Source organism: Camelus ferus, chromosome 6 (assembly GCF_009834535.1).
Source record: "Camelus ferus isolate YT-003-E chromosome 6, BCGSAC_Cfer_1.0, whole genome shotgun sequence".
Lineage (NCBI taxonomy): Eukaryota > Metazoa > Chordata > Mammalia > Artiodactyla > Camelidae > Camelus > Camelus ferus.
The window spans coordinates 93,606,633-93,630,476 of record NC_045701.1 but is presented as its reverse complement, the minus strand read 5'-3'; the positions used below and the strand labels follow the sequence as shown (position 1 = coordinate 93,630,476).

At 59.7% G+C, this 23,844-nt stretch overlaps 1 protein-coding gene across 5 annotated transcripts in view; it reads right to left on the bottom strand.

Annotated features, from left to right (window-relative positions):
• The window catches only part of PACS2 (phosphofurin acidic cluster sorting protein 2), a 55,711-nt gene that overhangs the window by 5,874 nt on the left and 25,993 nt on the right, over positions 1-23,844 (bottom strand). For 2 of the 5 annotated variants that reach the window (XM_032482858.1, XM_032482854.1), the window contains exons 2-19: positions 18,373-18,460; positions 15,363-15,452; positions 14,204-14,329; positions 13,040-13,202; positions 12,420-12,493; positions 11,980-12,060; positions 10,697-10,756; positions 8,120-8,277; positions 6,438-6,528; positions 6,039-6,113; positions 5,586-5,728; positions 4,115-4,247; positions 3,735-3,839; positions 3,450-3,556; positions 2,905-3,059; positions 2,390-2,500; positions 1,832-1,940; positions 1,063-1,095 (exon numbers count right to left, since the gene is read on the bottom strand). In XM_032482858.1, the coding sequence (XP_032338749.1) occupies positions 1,063-1,095; positions 1,832-1,940; positions 2,390-2,500; positions 2,905-3,059; positions 3,450-3,556; positions 3,735-3,839; positions 4,115-4,247; positions 5,586-5,728; positions 6,039-6,113; positions 6,438-6,528; positions 8,120-8,277; positions 10,697-10,756; positions 11,980-12,060; positions 12,420-12,493; positions 13,040-13,202; positions 14,204-14,329; positions 15,363-15,452; positions 18,373-18,460 (1,902 nt within the window). The remainder of the gene's footprint in view (positions 1-1,062; positions 1,096-1,831; positions 1,941-2,389; positions 2,501-2,904; positions 3,060-3,449; positions 3,557-3,734; positions 3,840-4,114; positions 4,248-5,585; positions 5,729-6,038; positions 6,114-6,437; positions 6,529-8,119; positions 8,278-10,696; positions 10,757-11,979; positions 12,061-12,419; positions 12,494-13,039; positions 13,203-14,203; positions 14,330-15,362; positions 15,453-18,372; positions 18,461-23,844) is intronic. The other 3 variants (XM_032482855.1, XM_032482857.1, XM_032482856.1) reach the window with 3 other exon arrangements.

Genomic DNA, 23,844 nt, shown 5'->3' with positions numbered 1-23,844 from the left:
AGCTGGAGCCCCACCCCCCACCCCGGTGCCGGTGTCACCACTGTAACGCGGAGGCGGGGGCAGGAGGCTCAGGGCCTCCCAAGCCCTGGCTTGCTGCTCAGAAGAGCTGACCTCGGGACAGACAGAAGCTGCGGCCCAGGCTGCGAAGCATGCTGTGGGCTCGCGGAGCCGTGGCTGAAAGGAGGGGAGGGTCGCAGGCCCACAGGGCAGCCCGAGGGGTCCGCGGGGCACACTGGCTGGTCTTTCTCTAGCTCCATGAGGCTTGTTTAGCAGCATGTTTGAATGGGCTTAGACTCCTCCTCCTGGTCCATCCCGGGGCCCAAGGAGCCTCCCAGGGGGCTTTGCCGGGAGAGCAAATAACCAAAGGCCCCCTGCAGAGCAGGTGTGTGGGCAGTGCTGGGACCGCCCAGGGCATGGCTCTTCACGTGTGTGTAGGGGTCTCAGTGTTCTGGCCAGCCATCTAGGTAAGCCACAGAACTTTGCTGGGAATCCCCCCAGGCTGTGCTCTGCCGCTCTGTAGGGGGCCGGAAGCCAGGCTCGAGCCAGACACTGGCCACCATGTCACCCCTGGCCAATTCCCCATCGCCTCGCCTCGCTGTCCCCTCCCGTCCTCCCCGCAGCTACTGGCATGTGGGCCGGTTAACAAGTACGATAGCCTGGGAGTGAAGCCCACACTCAGCAAGTATGGTGCCAGCAGTCAGCGGTCAGCAGCTCGAGAGCTGAAGCCAGCACCTGCTGCTAATTTAAGGGGCAGCCACACCCCTGGCTTCAGAAACACAGCGACTCACTGAGGAGTTAAACTGGCCACTTCTTACACCCAAACTGTGGACTGAAACAGAGCGCCTGCCCAGCACCCTCTGGGCTGCAGGCCTGGTGGTCACTGGAGCCGGGTAGGGCTGTGATGGTGCAGGCCCGGCTCCTTAGCGCACAGGCCCCCGCCCGAAGGAGAAAGCGGGCAGTAGGGGATGTGAATCTGAAGATGACAACAGCTGCTGACACTGCTAAACAGCCCTAAAGACCAGCCAGGGGACGGAGGGGCCACGGACCCAGGGACAGCGGTACCTGAGGGTAAAGTCAAAATGCAAGTTCTTTCTCCTTTTCAGAAAGGCACCAAAGAGAAACACAGGATGTTATTACGGGCTCAGGAGTGGCAAGGCGGCTCCCTAACGGGAGGAAGAACCCGGAGTCGTGCAGGACTGGCCGTGGCACCTGGCAGAGGCTTCAGCTTAAATCTCTCTCCTGCCTTACAAGATGTTTAACGTCCCCTTCTTGGGAGCAGAGATGCTCCACGCCGTGGAACCGGCTGCAGTCTCCCTGTTCCTGCCCTTTCCCACCTGGGAGTCCCTGGAAGGACTGCCCTGTCCGAGGCCTGTGCGCCCAGCTCCACCCCATGTGGGCAGGTGGGCGGGCAGCTGGACCCCCGCAGGGTTTCGGCGTCCCACCCACGGCTCCTGGCTGCTGGCCGGCACTGGGCAGGACGAGAACCATGTCTCCCCGCCTGAGAAGTCCCGGCTGTTGAAGGAGCCTGTGCCCAGATTCGAGGGCGCAGGTCACTGCTAGGGGCCAGGCACCACGACCACTATCCTTTTAACTTTTATTGTGGGAAAACCCAACACGTACAAAAACAGACAACGTGACCACCTCATCCTAACTCCCACTCAGGATCCGTGAAGGGTCCCGGAGTCGAGAACTGGGAGCTGCCTGGATCCCTCCCGGACATCCGTCCAAGCCCAGGTTGGGCACGGAGCCCCCAGTGAGCAACCCGAGGAGCCAGGACGCAGGCCGCCGGGGGTCGCCACCCCACCGCCACCCACCCAGGCCCTAGAGTTACCTCTTCTGCTTGTAGGTCAGCATGGCCTCTGCAATGGGCAGCTGGTGGGCACAGTTGGCCCCCGAGATGTACTGTGTGATTCTTGACACGATGTCCGGCGTGTCCTGCACTGCACGAGGAGACCGGGAGGGGTCTGTGGGGTGCCGCACTCTGCCCAGCTCCACCTCGGCTTCCCCAAGGCCACCCAGCACCCCAAGTTTGGGCGGCCAGGGGAGAGGGCCGCAAAGTCTCTCCAAATCCTGAAGAGCCCTGCCCCAGGATCTAGCCTCTGGTTAGATCCAGCCTCAGCGTCCCGGCTGAGGCTGTCCACTGACCCCTCGCCCCCTGTAGCTCAGGGACCGCTGTGGCCGGGAGGGAGGCACACAGCTCTCCAGTCTCGCCTCAGGACAGCAGTACAACCCCCATTCTAATGGGGCACGGTGGAGTGGAGGTGAGGGGTGTGGGGTCGTGGATGGGCTGGGACGTGGGTGGGAGGGGAGTGGGGCTGTGGACACCAAGGTGGGGTGGTGTGGCATGGCTGGGCCAGGGCTGGAGCAGGCGGCGAGGCCCGGGCCTCACCAGCGCTCTGGGCCTCCAGCTTGTTGAACAGGTCTCTCCAGGCCAGGTCCTGGAAGAAGTTGTTGTACCTGTAGTCCACGGAGCCCAGGTACCTGGCCACAGGGTGGGAGCCTGCGGGCCGAGGGGGCAGCGTCAGGACGTGCTAACCCCCACATGCCCCGCAGTTCTGCGCCGTGGCTCCTGGACCAGGCGGCTCCGCCGCTGCCTGGGCAGACGGCCCACCCGGCCGCGCCAGGGTGTGTCCCGCGGACCACACAGCCTCGGATGCGGCGGGTCTCGCGCTGTGGGGAGGGGTCTCCTCTAGGCCTCACCTCGTTCTGGCAGAGTTAAACCACACAGAATTTTGATGACTTAAGAAGATCAATAACTAACCACTGCTTTGCATGTCTGACAACAAACCAAAATCGGCAATGAGTTATCCTAACTGCGGGGCCCTCGGGGCGTGGACACCTCTGGGGCAACCATGTTGCAGGATCAAGCTTGGCAGCATCCCCCACGTGGCACCGGCCCCTCACCCAGCGGGATGACGAGGAAGCGCATGTAGCCCAGCCAGTCGGGGGTCTTGTGGGACAGCTGCTCCACGAAGAGCCGCAGGATGGCGCTGAGGTAATGCTGCGCTCCCGCCACCGCGATCTTCACGGGGGTCGGGGGCTGGGAATTGCAGTTGCAGCTGCGGTCGGTGGCGGCAGGACGAGAGGGGACAGACACCTCAGGGAGCCGTCCTCGCAGCGAGGACCAGCCTCACTGAGCCCGAAGGGGCCCCAGGGCTCCCCTGCTCCCCCTGAACTCAGGGCCTGTCCCACAGCTCACCACTATGATGGGGCCACTGAAACCCAGGCCTCCCAGACAGCGGACGCCCCACGCAGGGTGGGCAGTTCTGCCAGCCTTGCTCAGGCGCCCCCAGCACTGCTCCAGCCACCCACCCAGTTCTGAGAGAAGACAGGGCTGCAGGAAGCCTGTGGGGCTACAGGCAGAGCCCCATGCAGGGTGGAGCGCAGAGGCCCCGACGGACACCTGGGCAGCGATGCCACTGGGCGGTCAGGGGCAGAGCAGGACTCACTATCTCTGTATCCGGGAGACGATGGTGCTGAAGGCCGCCTGGACGTCAGCCGCAGAGCACGTGCACACCACAGGGAGTGTGTGCCGCTGCAGGACGTCGGAGAGGAACTGGGAGGCAGGGGAGAGGGGGAGCCTCTGAGCCAGCCACCACCAGCCCGCCTGGGAGCAGGCCGGGGCAGCCATCCACAGCAGGCGATGCTGGCCAGACCCCCCGCCCCCATCCTACAGAGAGGAGGCACCGCCACTTCCCGCTCGGCCTGCAGGGAGGACACCAGCCCCTCCCCACCTGCCCCTGCCAGTCTGAGGTGTTGACGAGAATGATGTTCTCAGGAAGCTGGTCGTCGGAGATGAGGATGTGGTTTAACTGGTCGTACACAGTCTTCCTGGGGATCTGGAGACACAGGGCCGTCCATGCCCAGCACAAGGGGTGCCGCCCCCGCCCCCTCACCTGCCCCCTGACCCCCCAGCAGCCACCTGGGAGCAGAGAGGGAAGCCCAGCCCCGCCCACACTCAGATACACAGCCTGGCTCTAGACAGCGGCCCCAGGGCTGAAGACACTGTGGGGCCACTGCAGCCCAGCCGGCCAGGTGGCAGAGCGTGGGGTCCACCCCAGGGTGGCCCCGGTCCCGGCCCCCAGCGGGCGCCCGCCCTCCATAGCGCCCGCACCTGCAGGTGGCTCCGTGTGTCCGGGCAGCGCTCGTTGTCCAGGCTATTGGCCCGCTCGTTCTGTGGACGCGCCGGCTGCCGCTCCTTCAAGGACGTGCTCCGGCCCCGGCGGCCAGCCTGCTTCCCCTCGGACCTGTGGGGGACAGGGCAGGCTGGGGCAGGCACGTTCACTGCCCCAGGGAAGGGGGCCACTCAGCGGTGGGGACAGCCAAGGACGGTCAGTGTCGGCTGGAGGGCAGCAGGGCCATAGGCCACACAGCCCAACCTCAGGGGGCCCGGCAGCCACGGCCTAAGGTCCAGCCTGTGCCCTGGCCCCTGGGTACCCTGAGTGGGGCCTCATCCACAGCTGCTTCCTTGTCCTGAGCGGGGCAGACACGAGGGACCTCAGGGCGCCCTGTGAAGACAGACCACCACCCTGGGACAAGCCCGGTGCAGGCCAGTGCCGGCATCCTGGCACTCAGGTAGCCCTCTGTCCTGACAAAGGCCTCTGTGCACCCCCACCAGGTAAATGCCAGCACCCAGAGCCACTGCTTCTGGAAAAATCCTGCACAGAAACAAAACCTAGGTCTGGCAGAAACAGGCTGACTCTCGTGCCCAGGGCGGGGGCTCCCATCGGGTGAAAATCCAGGGGGAGGGTTCAATACTGAACGCTGGGTTCATGCTGGGTTTTATTTCTCGTTTCTCCTGTGAGTGGATCTGCACGGGGTGGCGGGGCAGGTGGTGGGCAGCGAGGGCGGATTGTGGGGTGAAGGGCTGACGTGGGGCACACACACTTTGAAACTAGGGCGTGAGGCCTGATGCAACACGTGAGTGTCAGCTGCCCGGGACTGTGGCCCCGTGGCTAGCCTTGGCAAGGAGTGACCCCGGGCACCCAGGGAAGGGGCAGCAGAGCGGGGGCGAGGGCTGTGGCCCAGATCTGACCAGGGCATCAGAGGGCTGAAGAGGGCACGTGACAGACCCAGAAGACTGTCCTCCACCAGGAAGCCACCAAGTCCCCACAACTCAGACTCCAGCTCTGATGCTTGCTCGCCAGCCCTGGGCCCCCCCGGGAGGCGGGGCCCTGGGGCCCCGGCCCCGCCACCCGCCCCACAGAGGCCCCGTGCTGGACGCCACCCCGCTCCCTGAGGGCTGTGCCCACCTGCACGGGTGCTGGGCCCACTCTCCTTGGAGCCTCGCCCATGGGCCCCACAGGACCTGAGGGCCAGGTCCAGGAGAACGGGAGAGAGGGACAGCGGGACTGTCCCTGCCCTCGGAGCAGGCAGCCGCACCTCGGCCCAGTCAGACCTGCAGGTGGCTAGTTGCAGACGGAGGGGTGTGGGGGTCCAACGTGGACATCCAGGGATGGGCCTGGAGACCCGTGTATTTCCCCAGTGATTCTCACTGAGTCAGATGGGCCCCGACCCAGTGGGGCATCCACAATCCCTCCTGCACTGGCCCATGTAGGCATTGCCTCCCCGGAGCGGCCGGTCACCTGGTGGAGGGGATGACCAGGGACTCTGTCTTTGTGATCCGCCCGCTGGGTGGCAGCTTCTCGGTGAACACGTCCAGCGCAGGGGTCTCCACCTCCGGGCTCTCCTCGGGCTGCGCTGGCTGCTCCCCGGCGGGGGGTGCGCTCTGAGGGGCAGAGGAGGGAACCGTGGGGACACACTCCTGTGCCCAAGGGGCCTTGGTTTGGGAGAGGGTGTTCAGGCCTCTACCGGGCGGGCAGCTCCTGGCACGTGGACAGGGCTCTGACCGCTCCTGGGATGGGGGTGACTCCAGGGGGCCCCTCACTGTGGTTCTACACACAGGCCCTGGGCGGTGGAAGCAAGAGGACCTGCCTGTGGAGCCTGCCCTGCCCGGTCAGGGGTCAGACCCTGAATGCAGCCTGTAAGTGGGTTCTGTGCCGGCCCACAGGCGTGAGCATGGCCCTTTGCCTGCTTACGTGGGCCACTGAGTCGGAGATGCTGTCACTTGGCTGCTTGCCTCCCAGGGCCCGCGTCCTCTCGGGCACGTCGGCCTGTGTGGACAGGATGGAAAGGAGTCAGGCTGAGCTCAACGGGGGTGCCGAGACTGCGTCACCTTTGGGCAGGGGGTTCCAGGCTCAGAGACAGCTTGGGGAGACTGGCTGGGATTCCTGACCGTGGGCTTGGGGTTGCCCCAGGAAAGTCACCCAGCTGCAGGCAGGGGACAGGGAACAACCCAAAAGTGCACTGAGCTTCAGGTTTGTCCAGCACTGATTCATGTGTAAGTGGCACCCCGAGTGACTCCGACAGGCAGAGAGGACCGGGACATCCCGAGGGTCCCGGCGGGAGTGTGGGCTGCCTGAGTCCGGGCCGCTCACCGGACTCGGAGGCTCCTTCTGGCTCCGGGCGCTGTGGGTGCTTCCGATCTCTGTCTGCGAGCTGGAGTGGGACAGGCCTTCGAAGTACGGCCTGAGTGGTGGGGACAGAGAAGGGGTCATCCCAGTCCCCTCCCCACTGAAGGTGCAGCCACCGGGCCTGGTGGGGGGTGGGATGCAGAGCAGGGCCCCCACCCTGGAGGACCACGGCATAGGCAAGGACACTGGGCGCCAACTGCCCCCTAGCTCCTCCATCCACCCTCAGAGCAGCTGAGAAGACCTGTACCCCGAAACCCCATCCAATGTCAGCTCTAGCCCTGGAGGGCGGCCAGCACGGACAGCAACTGCAGGACAGCCCTGCTGGAGGGGTGTCCAGTGGAGCCCTGGGGCCCCACGGCCAGCTGGCAGGAACACAGGAGCACACGGACAGCCCAGTGAGGACGCCATTGCCAGGCACGGGCAAACCCAGGTCGCACGTCCCGCCCAGCAGGTAGCGACACGCAGGCGGCAGACTTAAGGTCCAGCTAAAATGAGGGGCGGGACTACTGACGGTAAAGCCGTGGGGGGAACGTGGTAACGTGACCACCGTGAGCGACAGGCAGGACTGGGACCCTGCCGGCCAGGGACTCACTCCACAGGTGCAGCTGACGCCACGGAGCTACAGGCGGGGAGGTGAGGGGGACGGCCTGGGCCAGCCGGCAGCTGCAGTAACAGGGGCTGGTCGAGACCTTCTCCGGCGAAGGGAAAGGGAGATCAGAGGGGTCCGCAGACTGAGGACCGTGGCTGCACATGCTGGCCTTGAAGCGGGACCCCTGTTCTACACCCACCTGGCCGAGCCTGAGACCAGTGCCCAGAGCCCCCAGGAGGCCAGCGGCCAACACCCTGACCTGATGCCAAACTCCAGGAGTAACTGGGCACCGGTCAGCAGCCCAGGGAACTGGTGCCTGAGGTGGGGCCAGGCCGGCACAGGTCTGGGAGGCAGCAGTATGGGCTGGGGGCACGTGACAACATGGCACACCCCTTTCTTGTGTGTGCTTCTGTGTCTTGCTGATGCTTGTTTTAAGAAGTTTGAAAACCAAAGGGTCCACAAACCTTCCTGACTCTGACTCAGACCTTCCCTCCTCCTGCCCAGCCCGGCCTCCGGGCTCCCCACCTTCCCCAGGACTCCTTTGGGGCGGACACCCTCTGAGGCTCCCAGCAGGCCTGCCTCCCTATTGAACAGGGAGCCCTGCGGCCCCGCATGCGCTGGTCCCCTCCTGGGACGGCCCAGCCAGCACCCCCAGCTCAGCCCACCTCCCACTAGCCCCACGCCCAGAGCCCTGGCCTCCCACACAACCTCCCAGCCCGCCCCTCCCTCCCCGACTCAGCGGCCCCCACAGGGCTGACCTCAGCCGCCCCCTCACTGGTCTCCCTCTTCGTGTTCCCAGCAGATTCCAGAGAGACATTCCCAAAAGCAAACGCGACACTGCGACTCTGCCACTTCTCGCTCCCCAGGAGCTCTCTCAGGGCCTGTGTCTCCCCGCCCCCGAGGGCCTGCTTCCCCAAACCCCACTTCCCTCTGGCCCCGACACCTGCACAACCAGCTGCGTGGACCTCCTCCTGGGCTGGCCCTTGCTTTGAAGGCAGGTGGCCACGCCCTGTGTCCCCCGCGCGCGGCAGCAGACGAGGGCGGCGGCGGCGCCCACCTGAGCTTCGGCTTGGGGGTGCTGAGAACGCTGTCATCGTCCTCCATGTCGGGGCCGCTGTCGCTGGGGTGCTCCATGTCCAGCGTGTCGTACAGGAGGTCCAGGTCCTCCTCCACCTCGGGGACATGCTCTGCAGGGTCCTGCTCCGAGTCCAGGACCTACAGTGAGGTCAGACGGGTGAGGCTGGCCTGGCAGGAAGGGGCGTCTGCAGGACAGACGGGTGCACAGCCACCAAGCACCCTTCTTCCAGTCTTGTTATTCCAGACCCAGAGGTGTCCCTGGGGGACCTTAGGTCACGGGGTGCTGGGCACGGTGTGGCTGTCCTTCCCAGGTCTCAGAAGAGTGCTTTAACACACAAACACAGTGTGAGCCTTTGCGTGGCACCATCACAATCAGGCCAGAAAAGGCTGCCCTCCCCAGGGCGCCCCTGCCCCCTCACAGTGCCCCCAGGCCCCGGGCGCCAGGTCTTGTGCAGGACGGCACAGAACTGCAATCACATGGCGGCAGCCTTCTCTTGCTCGGCGTGATGCATGTACGGAAAGGACGACCTGGGGCCGTTCTGTGTTTGCTGCTCCACACGGAGCTTCTGTGACCATCTCTCGTGGGACTGCTGGGCGTTTGGCAGGCATATTTCACTTTTTGAAGAACTGCGAGCCTGTTTTCCAAAGTGGCTGCACCATTTTCTGCTCCCCCAGCACGTGTGAGGGTTCCAGTCACGACACAGCCTCTCCAGCACCGATTTTCCGCGTTGACGACAGCCACCCTGCTGGGTACTAAGTGGTGTTTCGTGGTGGCCCTGACCTGCCTTCCCTGATGCCTGGAGGCGACGAGCATCTTTTCAGGTGCTTATTGGCTTTTTGCATTTCTTTTTTGGAAAAATACCTAGTCAGAGCCTTTGCCCGATTTTTAAAGTGAACAATTAATTTTTCATTGCACTGCTTTGTTTTGGGGCTGTCAGAGTTCTTCACACATTCCGGACGCAAGTTCCTTGTCAGCTGTGCGATGTGCAGACAACCTTCCCCCGTCCGACGGGCTGCCGCTCCGCCCTCTGCCCGGAGCGCGGAGGCTCCAAACCTCAGTGCAGCCCCACTTGCCTTTTTTCCCTTTCTTCGCTGGTGCTCTTGGCGCCGTATCCTAGAAACTGTTGTCTGACCCAGGCCACAAAGACTCACTTTTAGGTTTTCTTCTGAGAGTTCCATAGTTCTCGCTCTTACGCGTCGGCCTCTGACCCACTGGGAGTTACTTCTGTGCACGGCGTGAGGTAGGGCCCCACTTCATTCCTTGGCAGAGTTCCAGCTGTTCCAGTACTATTTGCTGAAAAGGCCAATCCCCACCCCGTCCCACCCCCCGGAACGCTTTCGGCATCCTGTCGAAAGCCAGCTGACCACGAACAGAAGGGTTTGTATCTGGACCCCACCTTCCTTCACTGCCCCGTCACGCCGTCTGGTCACGGTAGCTTTGAGCAAGTTTGGAAAACAGAAGGGGCGAGTCCTCCAGCTTTGTTCTTTGTCAAGACTGCTTTGCTTATCCCGGGACCCCTGCCTTTAGGCATGAGGGTTAGGACCACCTGGCTGATTTCTGCAGCAAGGCGTTGGAGATCGGACAGCACTCGTGTTGAATCTGTAGATCAGCTTGGGGAGGACTGTGGCCGAGACGGGCCTGCCTTTAGCACCTGTGTCTAGAGCGAGCTGCTGGCCCCGCCACTGCTGCTTCTGAGGGCACAGCCTCCCTGTGTGTGGGTGCTCAGCCGCGGGGTCCATGCTGTCGTGACCGCGTGAGAGGACAGCGCTCTGGGGCTGAGACACCTACACGCCACCTCTCCTGGCCGGGGGGAGGGGGGGTCCAGAACCTGGGGACGGATTTTCTTCTGATCACATTAAAAACAACAGGGTATTTTTCTTCTGGTTGTAAAAGTTATACAAACTCATAGAAAATTTGGAGACTGAGAAAAGGCTAAAAGAAATTTCTTCTTTCTTTCTTTCTTTCTTTCTTTTTTTGCAGGGGGGAGGTAATTACATTTATTTAGTTTGTTTTTTCCATGGAGGTACTGAACCCAGGACCTTGTGCAGGCTAAGCACGCACTCTACCACTTGAACTATACCCTCCCTCCTAAAAAAAGGTTTTTAAAACACACAGTATATTGATGGTGGGGGAGGGGTGCTGTGTGTGTGGTGACGGGGGCACATGGAGACTCCACTTCCTGCTCAGTTTTGCTGTGAACCTAAAACTATTCTAAAAATTAAAATCAACTTATATAAAAAAAAAAAAAACAACGAAAAAACACAAACAGAAAAACCCGTGGTCACCCCCAGAGACAATGCTGGCCTTCCTCCAGGTCTGTTCATCAAGTTGTAATTCAGGCAACATAGTGGCACCTCCTGGGGCCCCTGCTGGCCCCTCAAGGGTCCCCGGGGTTGGGGGCACCACCATCACCCACTCTCTTGGGCAAGGACAGCGATGTTCAGAGGACCACGAGGACAGCAGCAGCAGAGCCAGGACCTCGCCCAGAACTGGCCTCCAGAGCCCTCCCCCGACACAGGACGCCGTGGGCCTTGAGTGGGGGGGGCACTCACTCACCTCATCGGAAACTTTAAACCTCCGCAGCAGAGCCACGACTTTCTGCTTGAAGTTTTGTTGCTGCAAGACAAGCAGAGCAGGGTCAGAACCCAAGCAGCTGCCTCCCCCAGGAAAGCATGGCGAGGCCGGCGCCCGGGCTGCTGCGGCCCCAGCTCAGACCCGCCGCGACGCTGGTGGACCCTCCTGTGGCTCTCAGCAGTTGAACAGCGGTAAGTGTTTTCATCAGCATTTGAACCTACAGCTGAGGCCAGACTTTAAGGAGGACCCAGGCGGAGCTGACAGCCCAGAGCTGGTGAGGGGAACCAGGTGGAGGGTGTGTGCCACATCTGTGGCTCTTCCAGAAGCCTCCGTGCACATGAGGCTGCCCGGCCCTTCCTCCCTGGGACTTGCTGGCAGGGGCTCAGTGAGAGCCCAAGCTCCACCTGGCCCCGGTGCCGCCCTGCACTGCAGAGGCTCAGCTCTGGCCACTGGCCGCTGACCAAGATGGTCACTCAGCCACCCTCAGAGGCTGACCCTACAAAGGGAGACCCACACTCCCCACTGCAGAAGCTGGGCACCCGGGTCCTGGAACTGAGGCTCAGACAGAGCTGCCCTAGCAGGTGTGGGCTGTGAACATGGCCCAGAACATGCACTGCACTCAATGTATCGGGACCACCCATGACTTCCCAGCACCGCCAGACAGGGGCAAGGTTTTGGGGGCTTCCCTGGCCGCGCTCCGCCCTGGCCTGGCCTGAGGCCATGGCCCAGCACCGAGAGCTCTTCCAGGAGCCCTGGGTGCCCAGTGGTGGACATCCCATGATGGGCTGTGGCCCCTGCCTGGACTTGCCTCCTGGAGGATAAGCCCCTGAGGCCACCTGCCCAGAACAGAAACAGGGTGCAGGCCTCACACAGGGTGTGTCTGGGCCAAAAAGGCAGGGGCCTGGGCAATGAGGAGGCAGCCCACCTTGCCCACTGCCCTCTAGGCCTGTGGCACAGGGACGCCCCACCTGGCTCCCGCTTGCCAGTGAGGCTCTGACAATAGCCGGACGCCTCGCAACCCCTCCAGGGCAGGGCCATAGCCTGGAGTCTCCTGCCCTCACACAATATTTGGGGAAAGACTGGACCTCAGGAGAAGCCATAGAGCTGGGCTGCTGGGAACGGCACGGTACCCACTGTGACCCCAGGATGGGTGCCTCAGGTCCTGACCCACCCCTCCTGAGAGCTCAACTGGCCAGCGCCCCAGTGCCCCCACCCAGGCCCGCCCCCCCTCCCCCCCAGGGTTAGTAAAACCAGTTTCCACCGACCCTGGTCATGGACGTCGTTCTTACTAGCGATCGCCGCTGCTTCTTGGGTTTCCCCACATCAAAGTCGTCCTCGTCCAAATCCTGCAGAGATGTGCAGTGCCTGAGCCTGGGGCTGCCCGCATAGTGCCCCTGGGACCCCTCTCCCACCACCCATGGATGTGCGGCTTCCCTGGGCGGCTCAGGGAGGGGCTGGGCTCCCAGGCGCCCCAGCTGTCTGCTGACGCACTCCCAGCTCCGGGGACGGGGAACAGGGCACGGGGGACGGGGGACAGGGGAACGAGGCTCGGCACATGGGGGCCAGGCTCCCAGCCTCTCACGCCCCGTGCTGCGCTCCTGACGGTAGCTCTGGAGGGTCCTGGGCCCATCCACTGGGGGCTGCGCAGCTGCTGGGGGTCTAGGCAGGAGCCCTGAGGCCAGCGTGTCCCGCCGGCCCCGGTTACCTGCCCTTGCACGGCGTCGTCGCTGGCCTCCTGCTCAGAGGAGAAGCTCTCGTACTCCTCCTCGGAGTAGTTATCTGCGGAGCGAGCACATGGAATGGAGGGCTCCTTGAGGTTCCGGCCGGTGTCCCGGCAATGAGGGGTGCCCTCGTGATGGCCCCTGGTCGTGCAGGGAACCGCGACAGCCCAGCGGCCATGGGGACGGAGGCCAGATGGCCCTGGCAGGTGGACGGATGGGGGCGGAGGCGGCTGCAATTTGCCACCGCCACATGCCCACCCCCACCTCACGGTGGCCGCCACGGCCCTCCTTGCCCATCATGGGGGTCAGCCTGGGTCCTGTGCTGGACTGGGTCCCCATCTGCCCTTCCTCACCTCAGGGGACAGTGACAACTGTGGCGGAGGCGACAGCCCATGCCAGGACTGTGCCCAGACCCTGGAAGGCACTGTGGTCGACCCCAGACCTGATTACTGACGATGTCACAGTGTGAGGGCAGAGGCCTGGACACCGGAAGCCCGGAGAACAGCCCGCACTCCCTGACATCCCCTCCCTGACTTCTCAGCCTGCAGGATGGCAGCCAGGAGGTGGTATGCGTGGCAGAGACGCTGCCTGTCGCTGCACTCACCCGTGGACTTGGCCTTGGGGCCGGCCTGCATGGTGCTGTCCTCATGGTCAATGGGCTGGCTGGACAGGGAGAAGATCCAGATCTCGGCCACCTTGACTGAGGCCTCCTTGATGTCGCTGCAGAGGCCCAGCACCTGGCCACCCTCGGAAGGGTGCTGCATCACCTGCAGGCAGGGCATGGTTCTGGAAGCACACTGGAGCAGGGCCAGCGCCCCAGAACCCCCAACGCGCAGATGCACATGTCAGGGTTTTTGACGGGCTTTTGTCAGTGCTGACTTAAGGGGCCACACCTCAGCGGGGCAAGCTCTGGAGCAGGGGGCAGGAGGTCAAGAGGAGACCCGGGAGAAGGTTGGATGGGTCCAGAGGGAGCATGCGGGGCTGAGCTGGTGAGGTCAGCGGCAGGCTCAGCCCCTAAGGACTGAGGGCTGTCGGAGGCGGGGGGGTGGTCGGCAGCAGCAGTGTGAGGTCGTGCTGTGGGCCAGCCCAGACCCTCGGGATTCCACTCTAGGGACCCGTGTCCAGGAGGGACCACAAAGGGCAAATGGGTGAGGACTCAGCTAGGCAGTGGGGTGTGGGTGTGGGTGGTGGGGCCGACCCTCTTGGAACCACAGTAGGAGCCCCAGGAACACCTACTCTTCTCTCTCCTTTACAGAGGAGGATGGAAGAGAAACTGGGCCTCTGGGCTGGGCTGGCGGCGCCCTGAAGGACAGAGCCTGCATGGCCAGTGAGGACAAAGCGGCAACTTTGAGCCTCCTCTGAGCCCAGTAACAGCCTGCAGGTAGGAAGCCCAGGGTGGCCAGAGCCCCTGGGCCAGTGGAGGGCACAGCCAGGGCCCAGTGGAGTCCAGGCCCCACCTGTTTGCACTACTCTGTGGTCCAAGGGCCAGGAGGCTTGGCTAAGGCCTGATCGCACCACAGAGAAACTCACACCCAGCTGCGCACTCCACGCACCCTGACTGCTCTGAGCGTCCCTCGAGGCGGAGGCAGCTGGGAGGGGCCGAGCCAGAGCACCAGGGCGCTTTTCCTGGGTGGGCAGGTGGGCAGTGAGGGCCTGAGGGGACACAGGAGGCGCTGGGGAAGGGCTGAGGGGCTCCGGGGGCAGCGTGGGGCAGGGCACCTGCAGGGATGCCCTTCCTGGGAGGGCAGAGAAGCGAGGTCTGGCTCACCTCGGCCATGTTGATGGAGCCAGCCGCCAGCGTCTTGTAGCCCAGGATGGTCCGGTTCTTATACCGCTTTCTTCGCTGCAGCATGATCTGAAGCTTGTTGCCTTCTCTTTTCAGGAAGTGGGGATACTGCAGGAGAAGGGGGGGTCACAGCCACGCAGACGGCCAGGCCCACCGACACTCATGAGGTCTCGCACGCCCTGGCATTGGTCCACATGAACAGCCACTGGTGGCAGTTGTGCGCCACGTGCGCAGGCCCTCCCCTGGGGAGGGGCCCACGTGCGTCTGCGGAAGTGCAGCAACTGCTCAGTGGCTCATCTGCTGGAAGTCCAGGGGGCAGTGACCACCCTGCACCCTCGCAACGTGGGGGCAAGGAGGAGGTGCCCCGGCCGGCGGCGCGCTGGCCAGGCCCCCCGCGTGGCAGGGCAGGGCCTTCAGACTGCACAAAGCAGACGTGCACAAGTTTTCCTTCAGGGTCACAAATAAAAACCTGCCCTCCGCCTTGACTGCGATGGTCATTACACACCTGTGCACCTTGGCCAAAACCCACGGAACCATAAACTTAAAAATGGTGACTTGTAGGTTTTGTAAATCATGCTCCAATAAACCTGACTCCCCCGACTCCCGCCCCAACAGAAGAAAAGTCAACACAAAACCCAGAAGCTGCTGCGGGTCAGGGCCGGCGTGAGGGGGCCTTGGGGAAGGGCGGGAGGTGGGCTGGCAGGGCCCCTAAGCCCTGTCCCGCACACCGAGGGCAAGGGAGGAGGCATTGAACGGGCCTGTAATGCACTGGTACTGAACAGAGGATTTCCCTCGAAAGCAAGCGTGTTAAGCAGGACCCTGCCGAGTCTAAGGAGCGCCCACCTCTCACTCAACGCTCCCCGGGAGCTGTTCCACACAGGCCGGGAGGCCCCGCCTGGCGGCCCCCGTTCACCGCCAGCACACCCCGAGCGCCTCCGCTTGCTCCTCCCCATGACCCAGCCTGACCGCTTGAGTCCTGGCCGCACTACGCTTTCTGCCTCACGGCAACGCTGTGAAAACCCAACTCAAAGAGCCGGAGCGCACTCCCGACCCTCAGAAGGGAGCGGCGGCGCGGCGCAGGAGGGCGGGGCCGCGGCCGGACTGAGCCGGGGGCGGGGCGAGTCCCTCGGGGCCGGCCCACCTGGAGGGAGAATGTCAGCGCCAGGTCGGTTTCCACGTGTCCGCTGGGGGGCAGCACAATCTCGTGGGACCGCAGGATCCGTTTGGAGCCCTGGGACACAAGAAGACAGCGCCTGAGTCAGAGGAGGGCATCTCGAAGTGAAACAGCCAAGACGTCGGCCTGCGCAGACGGGCGGACGAAGAGCCACGGGTCGCCGGGCGGGACACGCAAGCACGTGTGGTTCCCTAAGGCACCGTGCGGAGAGTTACCAACAGTTTATTTAACACGTCCATATCCTTTGACGCACCACCACGTCCACCTCTGCGAATCTGTCCTAAGCAGTGAGAGATCACGATTAAGAGTGGTCACTGCCAAATTTACAGCAACTGTTGGACGGAAATGCAGCCAAGAGATGCAGGTGGTAACGATGGGATGTAGCAGGTGCGCAAGACGCCAAGCGTTCCTGCAAAAGTGAACGGTGAAGGGTGGCTGCCCCCGCAAGAGCAGAATGGGTCCAAAGGTCGCTAATTAAAGCAGGGCAGCACCATCATAGGGTAGGGAGAGGAGCAGACGCCCAGAAGTAGATCTGGAAAACACGTGCACACACGAAGACAAACTCAGTATGTAACAGTGAGCCTTCAGGTCGGCAGGAAAAGCCAATCACTGAATGTCTGTGATACATGAATAATAAATCATCTGGAGAAAACACCCAGGTCCCAACCTCAAACCTTACACCAAAATAAATTCAAATGGATTAAAAAAGTCATCATAGTATTGCACTAAATAACTGTCAGGACATGAACGAGCCTTGGAGGTGTGCTCAGTGTAGGAAGCTGGACGCAGGACAGACCCATGTCTGGGGGCACCACCAGGAGCTGGATTCACAGGTGGGAAGGAGAGCAGACAGTACCAGGCGGCTGTGATTGGGGGGTGTCAGGGTGACTCCTGAGGCACTTGACCAAGATGAGGGGTGCAGAGAAATGGGTGAGACAGGAGTTGGGTGTGGGCCCAGGAACAGACGTGGGAGCTGATGTGAGTGACGGGAAGGGATCCTCAGCACCATGCGGGCTGGCCTGTGTGGTGACGGGGTGAGGCTTCACAGGATGCCCTGCTGCAGAGGCCAGGCTGCTGCCCACTGGACGCGGGTGGTGCCGGCCCAAAGGCCTTGCTACCTGCGGCTGCTCCAGCATGGAGGGTGCCAAGGTGGCCCCTCCCGCCAGTCCTCCCCCTCCCTCTGCTTTCCTAGAGGGCAGGCCATTGCCCTTTGTCCCTCACAGCAGCTTCTTCCAAATCTCTTGCACATCTGATTCCACTCAGGTCAGGACCTGAACTGTCAGGTGAAGGAGGGTCCACACACAGAACGGAGGAGGGGCAGTACTGAACCTATGTACGTGCGTACGTATATATGTAGTAGACTCACAAGAGCCTGGGGGCGGGGGTAGCTGGGGAGCCAGGAGCAGTGCTGAAAGACAGGGGACCCAGGCTGGAGAGGATGCCCATAGAGGAGCAGGCAAGGAGCCGCGGGTCTGCCTATGAGGACACTAGCGGGGAGTGGGAGCCAGGTGATGGGGCACTCGGGTGAGCTGGAGGGACGGGGCAGCTCCGAGGGGGCCTTGGACCCCCATCAGAGGCTGAGTTCTTGATGCAGGACCACAGAGATGGGCAGCTGGAGGAAGGAGGCCAGAGTGTGAGTGGGTCAGTCGTGTTGGAGGTCAGAGTCCAGGGATAGGTCAGCCACCTTGTTCAGAAGGCCCGGAGAGCTCTCGACATCCCCCCTCCCTGAGCCAGGAGGCCCAGAGCACAGCTGGTGCCACCCAGACCCCGGAGGGCCAGTTCTTGCGTGGGGCACCTTCTCCGACCCCGGGACACAACCTGACATGGCCAGGTTGATGTTGAGAACAGCAGCAGCTTGGGTGAGGAAAAGGATTTCTTCCGATCTCGGGTCAAAAGCATAATGCTTTCCAGGGGCGGGTGTGGCAAATGACTGGGAAAGACAGGCCTCGTGCCTCCTGGGCTCCAGTCTGAGCTCCCAGTTTGGAACAGAGCCTGGCTCCCGGCCTGACTCACGCTGGCTCTGAGCTGCTCCTGAAGGTCTAGCCAGGAAGCCCCAGTGACCCTGTGTCAGGAGCCAGGGGCTGGGTCTGGGGCACCTAAGCCAGGCCAAGGACGTGGGCTCCAGCAGCCTGGGCTTGAGGGGGAAACAGGACCTTCACCCTTGGTGCCAACGGCCTTGGGGTTCTAACAGGACAGGCACTGATACCCACTGCACTTCTGCCGCGGTGGCCACACCCAGGACAGTCCCACTTCCAGAAGCTGCTACACAGGCCACCTGTGAGCGGTGCTGGCGGGGAGCGCCTGCAGAGGTGGACCCTACACACGCCCACACCTGCAGGGGGCTGGCTACAAAGGGCCAAAGGAGGTGCTACCTGGCAGCCAAGGACTGAAGGCCACCTCCCATCCCCGGGAGCAGATGTGACCCCGGGGGCCCCCGAAAGGCCAAGGCAGCCCTAACAGCCAACAGGACCGTTCCTCCAGGGCTTGGGCGAAGGCAGCACTGAGGGCTGGGGACTGCTCTCCCCCGAGGATGGGTGGGGGAAGTGGGCTCCCCTGAAACAACTGACACTTGTTCAAAGGCAGAAAGGGACCCACGAGGCCCAAGGGACACAGGGTATGATAGCATGGGAGTGAAAGGTGACACAGCTGGGCCGGGCCTGGGTGCTGGGCTGGTGGAGGGACGCCTTGTGTGGGGGGCATGTGCAGAGGTGCGCGGAGGGGCTGCCCAGGCTTCTGCGCTGAGAGGCCCGTCTGCGAGGGAGCTCAGCACACTCGATTTCCTCCCCGTCCTGGGACCCTGGGTGGCCTGCCCTTCATGGGGGACAAGACAGGAGGGTGGTTCCTTCCCCACCAGGGCATCTGAATCTGCCCCAGGCCGCCTGCACAGGTGAGGGTCCGGCGGCCGGGGCAACTGTGCCCCCTCTTTGTCTCCCGGCTGCCTGGCCCGACTCTAGGGCAGTGACAGGGGAACCCTCACCTGCATCTTGACGGCGATCACCACCGAGATGAGCTCCTTCTCCAGCTCCTTGAAGACCACCAGCTTCTTCAAGGTCAGGCTGCACAACCTGCAAAGGGCACAGATGGCTTCAGCAGCAACCAGGCCCTCGGGCCTCCTCATACTCGGGGAAGGCCGCCCCAGCAGCCCCAGCCCCAGCTGGACCTCAGGCTCTCTGCCCGCACCTCCCAGCAACTTGGTCACTCCTGGAGACTGGCCATCATGTCTCCCACGAGCCCGAGCCCAGGCCCAGCCAGGCTGGGAGCTGTCCTCAGGTCCCTGCACATGGGGGGCACTCATCAGCACACCTAGGCTATTGAACTGAGTGCCCCCTGCAGAGGGTCTGCAAGGGTGGGTCTCCCTCTTGTGAAGGTAGCTAGTGCGGGTCCACCGACAGGCAGGCAGGAGGGTGAGCAAGCAGGACACCTGACCACACACTGCGGAAGCCCCTAGGGACCAAGGGACCAACGTCCAGAGCGCCGCTCCCGACTGTGAGCTCACCGGCCTCCCACGGACCCCTACCCCAGGGCTCCACAATGGGCCCCGCCCCTCTTCTCCAGGGCCCCTCCCATCTACATAGCCCCTCCTACCTCAGCTCCAGGGCCCCGCCCACCCCAGCTGGACTTCTGGTCAGCCAGGCCTGCGGTGGCTCTGGGGCTGCTTGGATGACAATGGAGAGGTCATCTGCCCTCCACTGAGCCCAGAGGGGCCAGGAGACAGACTCAGGGGCTTCCCCTGGCAGCGAGGCACCCTGAGTGGACAGCGGGGGCAGCTCCAGGTTGGAGACAAACAGGGTGCACCCCTGACAGCCCCTAACACAGGCCAGCACCTCTCCCACACAGAGCCGCCCTCAGGGCCCCCAGCCCAGCCCCTCCACCCGTGGAGGCCCCGTGGTGCTGAGCAAACAAACTGTAGGGAAAAGGCTAGAGTTAACATTCACCGGGACAGACCACAACCTGGGCCGTAAAACAATGCTTCACAAGCACACACTTAAAGAAGTGAAATCATACAGTCTGTTCTCCTATGAAAATGGAGTTAACTATAAGCCAACACTAGAAAGACAGCTGGAAAACACCGGCTACTTGGGAAACTCAACAGCACACTGCTAAATCACCAATAGGCCGGAGAGGGAGGCCGGGAGGACGTTAGACGTATTCACGTATTTCATGTGAATGACGGTGAGACACAACATGTCAAGATCGGTGGGATGCGGCTAAAGCAGAACTGAGAGGAGAATCCACAACTCTAAATGCCTTTGTTAGGAGAGAAAGATGCTTTCAAGGATGTAATCTAAGCTCCACCTTAAAACATCAGGAAAAGAACAAATTAACCCAAGTGAGAAGGAAGGAAATACAGACGATGAAAGCAGAAACAGTGAAATTTAAAAAAATTAATAATTTAAGTTAAATTTAATTAAAAATTTACAATTTAAAAAAATAATAAAACCAAAATCCGGTTCTTTGAGAAGAGCAATACAATTGATGCAGTAAAGAAAGAGGTGGAGGGGCGGGCAAAAACAACCAGTCTGAGGAATCAGAGAAGGACTATCACTGGGCACCTCACAGACATGCCAGAGCATGCTTCGGGGACTGCACACAGCTACAGGCACATGTGTCTGAGAACTGAGAAGACATGTACCAACTTCCTGAAAGCCACAAACTGCCCAAACTCACCAGGATGAACTACAGCCTAGCCCATTAAAGAAACTGAATTAATAGTTAAAAAAACTTCTGAAAAAGGAAAACTCCAACTGAGTCCAACCAGGTATTAAAAGAAGAAATAACACCAGAATAACACCAGTTCTACAAAACATCTTCAGAAAACAAAAAAGGAAGGAGTACTTCTCAACTCATTTTAAGAGGTTAGCAAATACCCTGATACCAACACCGACACCAGACAAAAACAGTGCAAATAAAAGGAAACTACAGACTGGTATCCCCTTCTGAACACTCACATAAAAATCTTCAACAAGATACTAGCAAACTGAATCCAGACAAATATAAAAGGAATAATAAGTAACACGCCACAACCAAATGGGGTTTGTTTCAGGAATGCAAGGTTGGTTCAATATTTGAAATCAATCAGTTTAATTCACATCAACCGAGTAAGTAAGAAAAACCATAAAAATCTCAATGAATTCAGAAAAACTTCTGACAAACTTCAATATCCATTCGTGATGAAAAACTCTGGGTGAACCAGGAAAAAATGGGAACTTCCTCAACCTGGTAAAGAGCACGTGCAAAGGCCCTCAGGCAACACCAGGCTGGATGGTGAGGGTAGAATGTTGTCCCCTAAGATGGGAACCTGGCAAAGCGCACCCTTCACCACTGCAACACAGCGCAGCACTGACGGCTGCCCAGGGCAACAAAGCAAGAGAAGGAAGCAAAAGGAAGAGGGATTAGAAAGGACAGAATAAAGCTCTTCTTGTCTGCAGACAACACGATCATTTATGTAGAACATCCCACGGAACGTAGGAGAATGTGAGAACAGCTCCCAGAACTCATGGTCTTAGCAAATTGTATGACACCATTGCAACAGATGAAAGGCAGTCACATTTTTATATACTAGCAATGAACAACTGAAGTCCATGCTTAAAAACCTTCCATTTATAACAGTCCCCAAACAAAAAAAGAAATACCTAAATCGAACAAAACAAATGCAGGAACACATGCTGGAAACTCCCCATGGCTGTTGCATGGAATCTGAGAAGATCTAAATAAACGGGGACATCATTTCTCCCAAAACCAGTTCTGCAGATTTAATGAAATCCCACTAAGACCTCTTTGCAGTTACCGGTAAGCTGACTTTTCGATTTATATGCAAAGGCAAAGGAACTAGAACAATCAAAACAACTTTGAAAAAAGGCAAAAATACACAAATGGGACCTAATTCAACTTAAAAGCTTTTGCGCAAAGGAAACCACTGACCAAACAAAAAGACAGTCCATGGAATGGGAGACTATATTTGCAAACAATATGACCGATCAGGGGTTGCTGCCCAAAATACACAAACAGCTCATACAACTCAAGATCAAACAAACAACCCAATTAAAAAATGGTCAGGAGGCCTGAATAGACTATTTTTCCAAAGAAGACACACAGATGGCCAACAGGCACATGAAGAGAGGCTCAACGCGGATCATCAGGGAAATGCGAATGAAAACCACAAGGACACCTCACAGCTGTCAGAAGGGCTACTATCAAAAAGACGACAAATAACAGGTGCTGGCGAGGATGTGGAAAAGGGGACCCTCGTACACAGTTGGTGGGAATGTAAATTGGTGCCGCCACTATAGAGGTTCCTCAAAAAACTAAAAACAGAACTACCACATAGTCCAGCAGTCCCACCCTTGGGTGTGTGGGTGTGTATCAGCAAGAGATGGAAACACTGACTGGAAAAGACACCTGCACCCCGTGCTCACGGCAGCACTATTTACAGCAGCCGAGACACAGAAGCCGCCCAAGTGCCCATCGACAGAGGACTGGACAGAGAAGATATGGCGTGTACACGCGCGCACGCACGCACTGCGCACACACACAATGGAGTACTATTCAACCATAAATAAGAACGAAAAAACACCCTACATGGATGGACCTAGAAATAAGTCAAAGACAAAATACTCTATGTTACCACGTACATGTGGCATCTAAAAAATAAAACAAAACAGAAACAGACTTAGATATACAGAGAATAAACTTCCCTCACCAGTGGGCAGAGGGAAGAGGGAGGGAGGAGATGGGGCAGGGGATCAAGAGGGACAAACGACTACGACTGCGTATGAAATAGATGAGCTACAAGGACACGTTGTACAACACAGGGAGCGGAGCCAGCAGATCATGATAACTCTAAGTGGAGCGCAACCTGTAAAACACTGCATCACTGTGTTGCACATCTGAAACTAACACAATGCTGTGAATCAACTATACTTCAATAGAAAAATAGTAATAATAACCTTGAAAATGGAGAACAAAGTCAGGTGGAGACCTCTCACCACCTGATACAGGGGCTCGTTACAGACCTGCAGTAATCACGACAGTGTGGTGTTGAAAAGGAAAGGCATATGGATTGACAGCCTAGAAAAAGAGTTTGATAAACTGGATGTCATCAAAATTTAAAACTTTGCTCTGTGAAAAACACTGTTAAGAGGGTAAGAAGACAAGCTAAGACTGGGAGAAAATACTTGCAAGTCACACATCTGACGAAGGGCTTTATCCAGAATGTGCAAAGAACTCTCAAAACTCAATAATGTGAAGGTAAACCAGTAAAAATGGGGAGAGGATCTGAACAGACACTTAGCCAAAAAAGGTATGTGGATAATAAACAAGCACACGAAAAGATGCTCAATGTTGTTAGTTATTAGGGAAATGCAGATTAAAGGCTCAACAAGATACCACACTCCCTTTACAAGGGCCGAGACAAGAGCCACACGCCCAGTGCTGGCAGGAGGCGGAGGGGCTGGGGCTGGGACCCCGACGCGCGGAGGCAGACTGACGGACGGACGGATGGCGCCCCGACCCCACTCCCCCGGGAGTCCATCCAAGGGGAAGGAAAAGCATAAACCCGCACAAAGACTCGGACATGAAGATTCCCAGCAGCTGGGTTCACAAGCGCCCCAGACTGGAAACCTGGACAGACACCGGTCCGTCCCCACCCAGGAGCGCTGCTGGGCAAGGGGACCGAAGCATGGCCGCGTGCGCACGCAAGCAGGGACACGCGTGGACGCACAGGGACCACGCATGGTGCCGGGACAGAAGCCGGAGTAGAAGGTGGCCCCGCGTCTTCGCCCACTTCGTGTGTCTGGAAGGGGCCGCCGCAGGGCGCAAGGCGAGCCCGGCAGGGGAGGTGACGGCCCAGGGACACCGCAGGGGTGGGCTCTGGGTGCAGCCGCCCAGCGCTCCCACCTGACTGAGCTGCAGACAGGAAAGGGGCCAGGTCGAGTTCTCCCGTGTGTAAGCTTTTCTTTTCTTTCTGACTGAAGTGTCGTCAGTTTGCAGTGTTGTGTCAGGTTCTGGTGCTCAGCACAACGTTTCAGTCACACACGCACACACAGACTCACCTTCATGCTTTCTCATTACAGATCACTACAAGATAGTGAATATAGTTCCCCGTACTCTACAGAAATTTGTTTTTTAATCTGTTTTATATTTAGTAGTTAGTATCTGCAAATCTCAAACTCCCAATTTATCCCTTCCCAACCTCCTGTATGTAAGTGTTTTAAAGCATCTTTTCAAAAGTGCAAAAAACCCAGAAGACCTGGGGCTAGACCCACCGACGGCAAACCGCGTCTACAGCCATTTGTGGGTTCTTCTTCTTTTTCTTTCCCTTCTTGGTGTTCTAAAGGATGTTCAAGTTGGTGCCATTTGTGCCAACGTTAGAAGAGTGAAAAGGCTCGTCTGCGTTCAGAACCTGAGCCAGATCAACAAAACACACGTTATTTGCTTTTTCTCCAAGGTT